The sequence below is a fragment of the Mobula hypostoma genome, chromosome 7 (genome assembly GCF_963921235.1).
Source record: "Mobula hypostoma chromosome 7, sMobHyp1.1, whole genome shotgun sequence".
NCBI lineage: Eukaryota > Metazoa > Chordata > Chondrichthyes > Myliobatiformes > Myliobatidae > Mobula > Mobula hypostoma.
In genome coordinates this window covers 158,237,647-158,251,572 of record NC_086103.1, presented here as the reverse complement: position 1 = coordinate 158,251,572, position 13,926 = coordinate 158,237,647, and the positions used below count along the sequence as shown (strand labels likewise).

The window sequence follows — 13,926 nt, the reverse complement described above, 5'->3', positions numbered from 1 at the left end:
TTGAGGAGATTTGGTCTGTCACCAAAGACTCCTGCAAATTTCTTCTTTTTTTCTGGCGTGTGCCTGCATGCGTGCAAGTCTGTGCATGTGTGTGCGTGCATGCATCCGTGATGATGTCTTTTTCATGGCGTTTTTACAAGGCGCGGAACGAGAGAGAGAGACTGTGTGGCGTGGCACTCCCCGCACAGACATTTTCGCAGCATTTTCCCTTTATTTTACGAGGTTGAGTTGCAAACTCGACACTGAACCCAGCAAGGATGGAAAGCGTACTCGGGAGCGGACCGGACTGTTTTCAAACCCAGGAACCTCCACTCCCGGGTCTGGCGCTGATGTCATTGCGCCACCAGCCGGCCCCTCCTGCAATTTTCTGTAGATGTACAGTGGAGAGCATTTTGATTGGTTGCATCACAGCCAGGTGTAGATGTTCCAGTGCACAGGACTGCAAGGGACTACAGAGGGCTATAGACTCAACCATCTCCATCATGGGTACATCCTTTCCATCGAGAATAGCCCTGGGCATTACAGAACAGTGCATCTTACGTCAGTGGTGGGTGGGCAAACTATTAGAATGGATTCTTAGAGTCAGGATTTACAAGCATTTGGAGAAGCATAATCTGATTTGGCATAGTCAACATGGTTTTGTGAAGGGTAGATAGTGTCTCACTTGAAAATTAATGGTAGAATTTGGCAGAATCAACATGCACTTTTTTTTAGATTATGAGAACATTCAGTCCTCTTTTATTGTCATTTGGAAATGCATACATGCATTAAGAAATGATACAATGTTTCTCTGGAGGGTTATCACAGAAAACAGGACAAACCAAAGACTAACACTGACAGAACCACATAATTATAACATATAGTTACAGCGGTGCAAAGCAATCCCATAACTTGATGAAAAACAAACCATGGGCACGGTAAATAAAGTCTCAAAAGTCCCTGAGTCGATCAACTCCCGAGTCCCCGATAGCAGGCGGCAAAAGGGAGAAACTACCTGCCATAAACCTCCAGGCACCGTCAACTTGCTGATGCCTTGGAAGCAGCCGACCACAGCCAACACTGAGTCCACCCGTCCGAAAACTTCGAGCTTCTGACCAGCCTCTCCGATACACCCTCCCGAGCGCCTTTGACCTCGCCCTGGCCGCTGAAACACACAAAGCCGAGGATTTCGGGCCTTCTGCTCCGGAGATTCCGGTTACCACACAGTAGCAGCGAAGTGGGCATTTCAGAAGTTTTCCAGATGTTCCTCTGTACTCTCACGTCCATTTCCATCAAATCAGAATTGTGCACGGTCCCCTACTTGACAGATAACAGACATCACCACCAAAGTGGTCGCGCGCGCTGCCATCTTCTCCTCCTAGAGCAGAAGACACACTGGTGTCACTTGTAAAAGGGAAATCATGTTTGATGAATCTGTGTTTTTTGATGCCGTAACAAGATCAGATCAGATGCAGAGGGAATCAGATGATGTGGTATATTTGGACTTGCAAGCAGTGTTTCAAAAGATGTCACACAAGAGAATATCAAATAAGATTAGGGCACACGGATATTGTAAGTACTAAACTGCCTTAGATTAGTTACAGAAAAATAAAACGAGTACAAACAAACAGATTATTTTAGGTCTGGGAGACTGTAAGTGTGGGGTGTCGGAGGAATCTGTGCTGTGGCCCTTGCTGTTCAATCATCTGGATGAGGGAATCAGGTATAAAGTATTCATGTTTACTGATAATATGAAACTAAATGGTACTGTTGGCTGAGAAGATTCATGGAGACAGGCTATATGAATGTGCAAAGACATGACTGATCATATAGAATATAGAAAAATGTGAGGTTTGTGGGAGAAAAAAGTAGCAAGGTGGGATTTTTTTTAAATAGTAAAAAAGCAGAACATATTAAATGCAAGAGATTCAGATCAGATCAGATGCAGACATTTGAAATCCAGAGCAAAACACACAAAATACTGGATAAATTCAGCACATTAGGCAGCATCTTTAGAGAGAACTGTCAACGTTTTGGACTGAGACTCTTCATCGGGACTGGAAAGAAAGAGGGAAGAAGCCAGAATAAGAAAATGGTTAGAGGGGAACGAGTACAAGCTGGCAGGTTGTAGGTGAAACTAGGTGAGGAGGAAGGTGGGTAGGGGAGGGGTGAATGCATTAAGAAGCTGAGAAGTAAAGAGCTGAAGAGGAAGGCATCTGACAGGAGAGGACAATGGACCATGAGAGGAGGAGGGGCACCAGGGGTAAGTGATGGGATAGGTGAAGAATGGAGAAGGATGGGGGGGGCAGAATGGGAATTGGAAAAAGAGAGAAGGGGGAGAAATTACTAGAATTAGAGAGCTAAGTGAGCAAAAGTACATGTTTGGCACAGCATTGTTTCCACCCACCTCCCCAGAAGAGTACTGGTATATAAATCATCTCCAATAGATCGCCTCTTAGCGTAGATGAATGATAGAAATGGTTAAATAGCAGTTCTCAGTCTTGTTGAGAATGAATAGGTTAAGGTAGTGCAAGGAAATAAGAGGACTAATGAAATCACTCCTCTAGAAGCCAGCATGAATCCAATGGCAGACATCCCACCCTGTAAAAACTCATATCAGGGAGATAGCACCCCCGCCCCCCCGCAACCCCATATCCCCCCCCACCCCCCGGTCGACCTCCAATGGTGTATGTAATACTTTGTTTAGTGATTTTGTCTAATCTGTAAACCAAGTTGTGTATATGCAGGAAATGTGACATTAAAATATGTACTTATATTATCATGTTTATTCTATTACAACTTTAAGCAAGTTGACAGGGAGTTTGGCCTCATCAAGTAGGACATTAATAGCGTAGCTCCCTAGCAGCCAGCCAGCTAGTTTAAATAACGTTAGCTATGCTAATGAATGAATCACACCTGTTAAACTCACCTCAACATGTCTTTTACATTTTACCACACCATGGACAATAGAAAAGTCACTGTTGCAAACAGTGCAGCGACCAACACTGTCATTATTTTTGAAGTCGACTGTAAAGCCCGCCCACAGAGAAAACTGATAGGTCTACTTAGCAGGGGTCCGCAATCGTTTTTGCACCGCAGACCGGTTTAATATTAACAATATTCTTGCGGACCGGCCGACCGGGGCGGGGGCATAAATCACAACCGGAATATAGGTGATAAGTCAATTGCATCATAACATTTTAAGTAACATTTGGATATTAAACACACAGCGCATATTTTCCCCGTATGAACATATAAAATCATTGCAACACACCAATATCGCTGAATCAGTGGGAGCCCTGGGCTTGTTTTCCTGCAACAAGACGGTCCAATCGAGGGGTGATGGGAGACAGCGATACTCGAAGGGGGTTCCTTATATCGTCTATTTCGCAATTTAGTTTTCGTTGCATTCATTGCAGAAAACTCCGCTTCACAGAGATATGTTGGAAATGGAAGCAACATTTGAAGTGCTTCCATGGCTATCTCAGGATATTCAGCCTTGTCTTTGATCCAGAATGCCGGCAGAGATGTTATGTCAAACATACTTTTCAGCCCACCGTCATTTGCAAGCTCGAGGAGTTGATCTTTTTCCCACGCTGACATGGATGATTCACCGGGGACATTCACAAATGGTTTCATGGACCCATTCCTTTGCATGTCTTGGGTCACTGATGACCTCGCGTGCGTTCAAATTCAACAGTGCGTGACAGAGAATGAGGAAAGGTGCAGCTGACTCATATCGTTTCCTTGTGGCCCGGTGGTTGGGGACCACGCTTAGCATGAAGAGAGACCAATCAGGATGCTCGCTCTCCCTCTCCCTCTCCCTCTCAAAAAAATCTATTTCCGAGATACTGTATATAATTTCCAGGCGTCAGGGAGCCACTATCGATATGTGGGAGACTCTCAGAACTTCCGGGAGAGGTAGGATGTCTGCAATGGGCCAAGTAGCTTCCTCTGGTGTCACTGTAAATATAAGATGAAATAATTTGGAATTATTATCAATTACAATTGAAAATAGGAGTAGGTTTTTCAACCTGTAGAATATAAAAGACCCCATATGATCACATCTGGAAAATTGAATGTGGGTTGGGCCTACCTCCCTAAAAATAGAGTACACTTATGATAAAGGAAATACAACATAAATTTACTTGTTTGATTTCTGTCATTGTTTCCACATATGGGACAGTAATTTATTTTGTCTGTATAATTTTATTTTGTCTTTGTAATTTTTTTTCCAGTTGTAACAACTATCTTTGTTGTGGGTTGCATAAAAATAGATTATCCTTTACTGATACCAAAGTGATGTCAATTCTGATGATAGCTTGACGTAAATTCTTCTTGACCTATCTAGTGGTACAGTGGCTGTGCAAGAGTTTAGTTCTCAGTGATTCAGAGGTCTGGACCAATACTAAGATGTGAATTTGGATCCCACCAAGGCAGCAATGGTGGAACTTAAATGCAGAATAATCTAGAATTGGGAAAAATAATTAGATGACCATAAAACTACTGAATTGTGGTCAGGAGAGGGAATCTAGGCACTAAATTTAGACACATGGATATCTGTCCCAGGCTGGTCAACCTTCTCGAAAGTTCTTTGTGTATGTCCTTTATGTGACCTCAAACCTACTTCCCATGTGCTTGCCTCTCAAACATCCTATGAAAATGCTTGGTAAGCAATTCATTGCATCATTGCTGCTATATTTAAAAAAAGAATGAATGAAACTGGATGGACCTGTTGGTTAATTCCAGCCCAGTGAACTTAGCAAAGTTCTACAGACTAGTGAAGCAACAGTATAACATAGTTATACTTTATACAGTTATAACTTATCAACTATGTGCCAGACTCCTCAAAGAAAATCTCTTGGTACAGACTGACCTAATGTCAGGACAGACATATGGATAGTAGCACAGCGCAATACTGGTGGCTAGGTGTAACCTCACTAAGTTACACATCATTCTGACCTGAAAATATATCTTCTGCCTATCCAACAGTACTGTGGAATACCATCACCTGAAAGACCACAACAACCAAGAAGTTATTTCGCTATCACCTTCTTAAGGCTATTCAGGATTGGCAATAATTGTTTTTCTAGACAACAATTGCCCACAACCCAAACATTATATGCACTTAGAAAATTGGTGATGCTGTGTTTTTAAATTTTTCAAAATTAATACTCATCTTTCTAAACAAATATTGCAATTAATAGTTCATCCTTACTGCTCAAAAACATTTTGTACCAAGATCAATCAAGTACATTGTAGACTTCAGTAATTGGCTTGTGCAATAATATGATTCATGAAGAGCAACAAGCCGTGATTTTCAACAGTGAAGTGACTGAGGCAGGTTGAAAAGAGCTTCTTCAGTAACCCATAAAGAGAAATTTTAGACTCCAGTAAAGGTCGAGTGCTCAATGATTGATGAAGGAATGGTTCACACAGAAGCCATATTTTCATTTTCTGTTTATGTCAATGCAGCTGGTTAAACAGGGCTTTGCCCAAATGCTACCTCATTGGCAGGAAGCTAAGAATCTGAATTTGTTAATCCAAGTGTCCATTTTTAAAAACTATTATATTAGATTAGATTAGATTATGAGGACACTCAGTCCTTGTTTATTGTCATTTAGAAATGCATGCATTAAGAAATGATACAATGTTCTTCCAGTGGGCACGTGGCCAAGTGGTTAAGGCATTGGACTAGCTACCTGAAGGTCGTGAGTTTGAGCCCCAGCCGAGGGGAACGTGTTGTGTCCTTGTGCAAGGCACTTAATCACACATTGCTCTGCGATGACACTGTTGCTAAGCTGTATGGGTCCTAATGCCCTTCCCTTGGACAACATTGGTGTCATGGAGAGGGGAGACTTGCAGCATGGGCAACTGCTGGTCTTCCATACAACCTTGCCCAGGCCTGCACTCTGGAGAGTGAAGACTTTCCAGGCGCAGATCCATGGTCTCGCAAGACTAATGAATGCCTTTATTATGATATCACAGAAACACAGGACAGACCAAGACTAAAACTGACAAAAACCACATAATTATAACATATAGTTACAACAGTGCGAAGCAATAGCGTAATTTGATAAAGAGCAGACGGTAAAAAAAAATGTATTTTGAAAATTCAAGCCACAGACTTTTGTTGGATATTCTTTATTTCATTAAACAGAATACTATTAGAGTACACAAAGCACTTGAAATGGTGTAAGTTGATGAAAATGTTTTGTGAAACTAGGATAAATTTCTAAACCATTCTATAAAAATGCCATATTTATATCTAGTATTAGATTGGTAACCTTTCTTTTAAGTCAATTAACAATTATTAAAGAACTTTAAAATCACTTAAGCTTTATACTTCTGACTATGAGGCTAAGCACAGCTCCAATTCCATACTTAAGTTTGCTAATGACACCACTGTCGATGGCTGAATCAAAGGTGATGACGAATCAGCATGTAGGAGGGAGATCGGAAATCTGGCTGAATGGTGCCACAACAATAAATTCTCACTCAATATCAGCAAGACCTAGGAGATGTTTATTGACTTCAGGAGGAGGAAACCAGAGGTCTATGAGCCAGTTCTCATTGGGGGTCAAAGGTGGAGAGGGTCAGCAACTTTAAATTCCTTGGTGTTATTATTTCAGATCTGTCCTGGGTCCAACATGTAAGGTACTTCATTAGAAGTTTGGCAAAGATTCGACATGTCATTTAAAACTTTGGCAGACTTCTATAGATGTGCGGTGGAGAGTATTTTGACTGGTTGCATCATAGCCTGCTATGGAAACACCAATGCTCTTGAGTGGATAAAGCTACAAAATGTAGTGGATACAGCCCAGTCCCTTACAGAAAAGCCCTCCCCATTAGTGAGTACATTGACATGGAGCACTGTTGCAGGAGAGCAGCATCCATCATCAAGGACCCACACCATCCAGGCCATGCTCCTTGCTGCTGCCATCAGGAAGAAGGTACAAGAGCCTCAAGACCCGACTGTCAGGTTCAGGAACAGTTATTACCCCTCAACCATGAGATTCTTGAATCAAAGGGGATAACTTCACTCGTCCCATTACTGAACTATTCCCACAGTCTATGGACTCACTTTCAAGGACTCTCTATCTTATGTTCTCAATATTTATTTATGTATTGTTTGTTTGTTTATTTATTTAATTATCATCATCATCTCTTTTTTTTGAATTTGCAGTTTATTGTCTTTGCATGTTGGTTGTCCATTCATTTGTGTGTAGTTTTTCATTGATTCTTTTGTATTCCTTGTACTTACTGAGAATGGCGGCATGAAAATTAATCTCAGGGTTGTATATGGTGATATATATGTACTTCGATAATAAATTTACTCTGAACTTTGAGTTTAATTTTTCATCCCACCTCAAACTGATAAACTTTAACTTAATTCTAAATAATTAAAAGGAATTCAGTTCAAAAATATCCAGTGGAGTGATATTTCTTATGTTTATTCATTTTTCTGCACTCTGCACTTTTGGCTTTTATTTCAGATTTCCAGCATCTGTATTTAAAAAAAATTATTGCAAAAGATGTTAGTGATTCAACTGAACAATGGTGAGCTCTTTGATATTTTCCATCAATCAAAGCTATGTAGATGATTTCCAAACAATTCTTTATTTTGTATTTTATCCATAATAACAGAAAATGTTTTAATATTAAATTGACTAAGGTGTGATTACTCCTAAGAGAGATTATCTGTATATTGGTAGATGATTATGTATTTCACCGATTACCTAGCAATACCTAATTGTCTATGATTGAATATACTGTATATACAAAGTTATGTGTATGAACTGAATAATTATTTCTATAGATCCACAATCCCAAAATAAGCAAAGGGTATTGTGACAGCAGTCTTAAACAGCAGAAGCAACCAAAACTACTATGATTTCTTTGTTTATTTTACAAGTTTGATATAATTACTGACAATCAACTTGAGTGTTGTGAACAGTTATTCAAGATGCATTGATTGCATTCAGAACAAAAATGCAAAAATTCATCAGATTTTCTGCTGGGTTGCAAGCTGCCCATATATATTACCGACAAGTGATAAAATTAATGGATGACACAATAGCATAGCACTGGAATTTAGAAGTATGAGAGGGGATCTTATTGAAACATTTCAAATGTTGAAAGGCCTAGACCGAGTAGATGTTAGGAGAGTCTAGGACAAGGCAGCACAGCCTCAGGATAGAGGGGCATCCATTCAAAACAGAGATGCGGAGAAATTTCTTTAGCCAGAGGGTGGTGAAATTGTGGAATTTTGTTGCCACATGCAGTGGTGGAGGCCAGGTCATTGGGTGTATTTAAGGCAGAGATTGGACATGGCATCAAAGGTTATGGGGAGAAGGCCAGGAAGTGGGATTGAGGAGGAGGGAAAAAAGGATCAGCCATGATTGAATGGTGGAGCAGACTCAATGGGCCAAATGGAACAACACCTTATATTCCGTCTGGGTAGCCTCCAACCTGATGGCATGAACATTGACTTCTCTAACTTCTGCTAATGCCCCACCTCCCCCTTGTACCCCATCCGTTACTTATATACACACACACTCTTTCTCTTACTCTCCTTTTTCTCCCTCTGTCCCTCTGACTATACCCTTTGCCCATCCTCTGGGTTTTCCCCCCCTCCCCCTTTTCCTTCTCCCTGGGCCTCCTGTCCCATGATCCTCTCATATCCCTTTTGCCAATCAACTGTCCAGCTCTTGGCTCTATCGCTCCCCCTCCTGTCTTCTATCATTTTGGATTTCCCCCTCCCCCTCCCACCTTCAAATCTCTTACCAGCTCTTCCTTCAGTTAGTCCTGACGAAGGGTCTCGGCCTGAAACGTCGACTGTACCTCTTCCTAGAGATGCTGCCTGGCCTGCTGCGTTCACCAGCAACTTTGATGTATGTAGCTCTTGTGATACATGGCTATGTTGTCATACAAAGTTTCCTGGTCTTTGGAGAAGAGCCAAACTGCTCTTCTTTGTATTTCCATCCTCCTACCTTGTTGAAAGAAGCTTCAGTGCAGTGAATCACATACTCGCAAAAAACAGAAACCACTTGGACATGGTTACACATGGGGACGAGGCTTTTGCTATCACAACTTGAATCAGATACGTCAATTCTTGTTAAAAACCATCAAGCGAAAGGATCATGATTATATCGAAGCTGCTGTACAGCACACAGGTACTTTGTAAGCTAGGTTTAAAGACAAATAAAAATTTAAAGTAGAATTATTTTTCTCATGTTAGCATATGGTAGACATATTTTTACACTATGGAGCGCCAGAAGGTATATTGTGCCTAAAAAGGGCATTGGCAAGTTTGAAGGTGCTTTGGGGCGGGTGGGGGAGGGGGGAGGTTGGGCTGAAAAAAGTTGGGAAAAACTGCACTAGACCTATAGTTCTCCACTATTTCCACAAGATTTTTTTTAATGTCTTTGTTTGTCCATGAAATATTTGTTTAATTTGTTGATTATGTTCTTTGCCTGATATAATTTTTCTTATCTCAGTTTATAAAATGCTTATATTCAAAGGATATACTGTATAAATACAGTGCATTCTGGTTAATTGGGACACATTGAGACCAGTACATCTTAGCCCAATTAAATGGCTGCCCTAATTAGCTGGAGTTTCATGGAAGTTGTTAAAAAGGTATAAAAAAAACTACTATTTAACTGAGTAACAAATTATATATTTAAATGAAATACAGAACAAAGAACTTCATCAGTGTCACCGTAGTCCTATAAAACAGTGTGTCAGTTCCTAATAGTTATTGATGGTGGAATTCATGCTGATGTGTTAGGGGGTCCAGAGGTCCAGGGAAGGGTTAGCACCTCTGGTGAAGGGGCTTATCATGTCTATTCTGCAGCTGCTCGCTCAACTTTGGTCCCCCACCAGCCACACAACTCTCACTTGTGGCTTCAAGTAGCTGTTTGCATGCAACAGTGGCCATACCCTGGTACACCATTTTGACAGGCAAGTTCAAAAACCAAAGCATTTAAAACAAAGATTTAAAAAAATGTATGTTTTTAAAACATGCATGTAAACTAAAACTTAGCCATAGTGATTTGTAAAATTTTGGGAAATTGCTACAACTTTGTGTTCTATACTTGCAAACAACTGTCGGCAAGTGTTCGTCATCCATGTTTCTAGCTTGCATACGGAAATCATGAACTTGCTGACAACAGTGAGAGAAATATGGGCAATTAAGTGCTGAACTTCAAGCATTTCCCTCAACATGTAGGCCACTATATTCAAAGCATCTGTTATTTGCTGCTCAGTCAGTGGTTTTCATTTCACTTGCTTTAACAGTGTAAAAATCATAGGCTGATGAAAACAGAAGTAGTTTTGACAACAAAGTCTTTCCAGACTTCTGCAATTAGTCAAAGCACAATATGAAAGTTTAGATACTAAGTACATGTACATTTAGTGTTATTAACGCAGGAAGTAAAGCAAACCAATACTGTAGGTACTAACTGCAACAATTTTCTGCATATTGGATTTCCTCAATTGCAGGATGTTGTGGGCTATTTGCATTTTCAAGTATGGAAAGCCTACTTTCCTCTTTTGTTTATGTTAGAACATAGAGCAGTACAGCAGAGTACAGGCCTTTTGGCCCACAGTGTTGTGCAGGTCTTTTAACCTACTCCTTGATCAATCTAACATTTCCATCGTGCATAGCCCTCCAATTTCCTTTCATTTATGTGCCTGTCTAAGAGTCTCTTTCTCTTAAATGTCTCTAATGTATTTTCCTCTATCATCATCCCTGGCAGCACATTCCACACACAAACTACTCTCTATGTAAAAAAAACCTATGTGTGACAACCTCCTTATACTTTCTTCCAATTACTTTAACATTGTGTCCTCTCATACTACCCATTTCCACCCTGGGAGAAAGGTGCTAGCTATCCTTTGGGGCAGCATGATAAAGTGGTAGCTAGTGTAACTATTACAGCGCCATTGTCCCAGGTGTATTTCCCGTTGCTGTCTTTAAGAATTTGTTCTCCCCATGACCGCTTCTATTTCCTCCAGGTGCTCCACTTTCCTCCCACATTCCAAAGTTAAATGGGTAAGTAGGTTAATTGGTCACATGGGTACAATAGAGCAGCAGGGACTTGTTGGATAGCAAGGGCCTGTTACCATGCTGTAACTCTAAATCTAAATATACCCACTCAATCTATGCCTCTTATCATCTTATATATCTCTGTTAAGACATCTCTCATCCTTCTTCACTCCAAAGAGAAAATTCCTAGTTTGCTCAACCTTTCCTCATAAGACATGTCCTCTCATCCAGGGAGCATCCTGGTGAATCTTCTCTGCACTCTCTAGAAAGCTTCTGTATCCTTCCTATAATGAGATGACCAGAACTAAACACAATGTTCTGAGTGTGGTCTAAGCAGACTTCTATAGAGCTACAACATTACCCTGTGGCTCTTGACCTCAGTCCTCCGATGAATAAAGGTCAACACATCATGTGCCTACTAAACCATGTATCAACTTGTACAACTACTTTTGTGGATCTGTGGACATAGACCCCCAAAATTCATCTGTTCCTTCACACTGTTAAGAATCTTGCCTTACCCTGTACTCTGTACTCTGTCTGAAGTACGATCTTCCAAAATGTATATCTTTTCCAGATTGAACTCCATCTGCTACTTCTTAGCCTGGCTCTGTATCTAGTCTGCTCAGATCGTGTTGATGTCTTCCATGGAGGCTCATGCTCTTACATTGGTTAACTTTTTCTTCAGTAGTGATGTTTCTTCATTTTTCTGTGTTGTGCTTTCATTTAAGTTTAGTGGTGTGTACTTCTTATCAGAATTGCCTATGCTCACATGCAGTGCTGAATCCTGTATTCATTGATAAAAATCTAGCCTTAGAAGTTTTATCTGATTGTTGTATAATTTTTTTTTATGACTGTTATTCCTCTTCCTCCTGTTCTAGATAGTGTTAATCTAAGTGCATTCAAGCTTACATAGTGTTTTCTAAAATTTGTTAATTTCAGTTCTTATTTCTCTTTGTAAATCTTCCAGATCAGTTTTGGACCAAGATATTCTGCTAAAAGGATAATAATAATAATAATAACGATATCATTCATCAAAAGCTTGCTTTAAAATACAAACTCATAAAAGAAATCGTACCTTGCTATAAATACAAGCCTGATCCAGCTTTAGGGTCAGAGTCCCCACAAATTGTATTACGACCGATCTGTTATTGCAGATAGGGCAAACTATAATAACTGTCTGGATATAACAATACAGAATAAACAAGCACGGATAACTTACGTAACGGATATAGCTGTTCCAAACACACTAACTTACAGAAATCAGTAAGTGAAAAACACCAGAAATATGCTGAATTAGATGAGGAAATTGAAAGACTTTGGAACATGAACATACATTGTCCTGATAGTAAAATCTACAACTGGTATCACACCAAAGGCACTACACAATAGTATTAAACAATTAGGGCTACATAGCAATAGTTATGTAAACTTTCAGAAAGCCACAATACTAAACACCACTAGAAATGTCTGAAAGTTCCTAGCAATTGAGAAATGAGTGTGCTTGGCTATGCCCGTACCTCAGGTTTTACCAGCTTGAGATGAGAAAAAAAATAACAATAATAACTATAATATGAATAATTATTATTATATCATTATTCTCACATATTATTGGCCTATGGCAGTAACATAAGTGTATCTCATGTTGCATAGTATTTTATGTTTTTTATATTCTGTAGCAAAATGCATCATTAATTGCATAATTTGCGATTATTTGCAGCAATTGTTATCATGCTGTGCTTCTATAAATAGGAAATGAGAGATAAATTTGTATTTATGCACTAATATTAATGCAAACGAGGAAATGGTTTTCAGTCATGAGTATGAGAAAAATAAGGAAAACAGCTGAAGGTTTGCTCAAGAAGCTTTAACACGAGATTATGAAGAGCAAAACATGACAAAGCAGGAAGCAAACCACAGTGTCCCATGAGAAACCAATGAACATTTAGGCAAAGGAGTGCACTGAGTTGGCTGAGTGCCATATGGGAGCTGGAAATAAAGGAGATAAAAAATATAGCTATGGGGATAGCTGCATGCCACAGGAATTTAAGTCTGACCACTTGCAGAATGACATCTTGAACAGATGCCTGGAGTACATTTATATGCCCGTTGAGTTTTGGGATGGCTTGTACTTCTGTTCCTCATTTCTCTCCACCCTGTGCAGCCACAGGATGGATTGACGTAAAATCTGAGGACTACGAAGATAGCACAATGGTGGATAAAAGGACAGCTGAGGCTGGCAAGAACTGGAATGTGTGCAGAAATTTGAGTGAGGTCTGTCATTGCAGCAAAGTTTTACAGGGGTTTAATATTTTTAAAAGTGATATCCAAGTACCTTAGGAAGCATTGGATACATTGGGTTTGTAAGAATTGTGACTGGGGGCCAACGTAGCAAATAATCTGACATCAGAGCTATAATGAAATGGAGAAAGGGAGTCATTCATGATGTGACAAATTACATTGTACCAATTGGAAAGACTTGAGTGAAGAAGTGAAAAATGAATGCTCCTACATCAATCTGCATGAAAATACTTGAAATAAACAACATAAAAATACTTGAAATGAAGTTTATATCTTGATATACAGTAGTGTACTACTGCTCTTTGTAAACATGGTGACCTCTGTAATGTTGCTTACTTGTAACTTTTTAATTAATGGTGGTTTTTCTCATCCCCGCAGGTTTCTCTCATTCAGCATTCACATTCGGAATAGAAAGTCACATAAGTCAGTCAAACATCAACGGGACACTAGTGCCACCTGCAGCACTGATCTCTATCCTTCAGAAGGGTTTGCAGTATGTCGAGGCAGAGATCAGCATCAATGAGGTGATTTGATAAACAATGTATATAACTTGCATCTCTGTTAATTTTTGTTACTTCTATTTGGTTGTATGCTCA

The 13,926-nt window shown here is 39.9% G+C and overlaps 1 protein-coding gene across 8 annotated transcripts in view; it reads left to right on the top strand.

The window, feature by feature from the left end:
* The window catches only part of LOC134349699 (F-box-like/WD repeat-containing protein TBL1X), a 396,148-nt gene that overhangs the window by 322,820 nt on the left and 59,402 nt on the right, over nucleotides 1-13,926 (top strand). For all 8 annotated transcript variants that reach the window (XM_063054425.1, XM_063054418.1, XM_063054419.1 and 5 more), the window contains one exon: nucleotides 13,709-13,854. In XM_063054425.1, coding sequence (XP_062910495.1) covers nucleotides 13,709-13,854 — 146 coding nt within the window. The remainder of the gene's footprint in view (nucleotides 1-13,708; nucleotides 13,855-13,926) is intronic.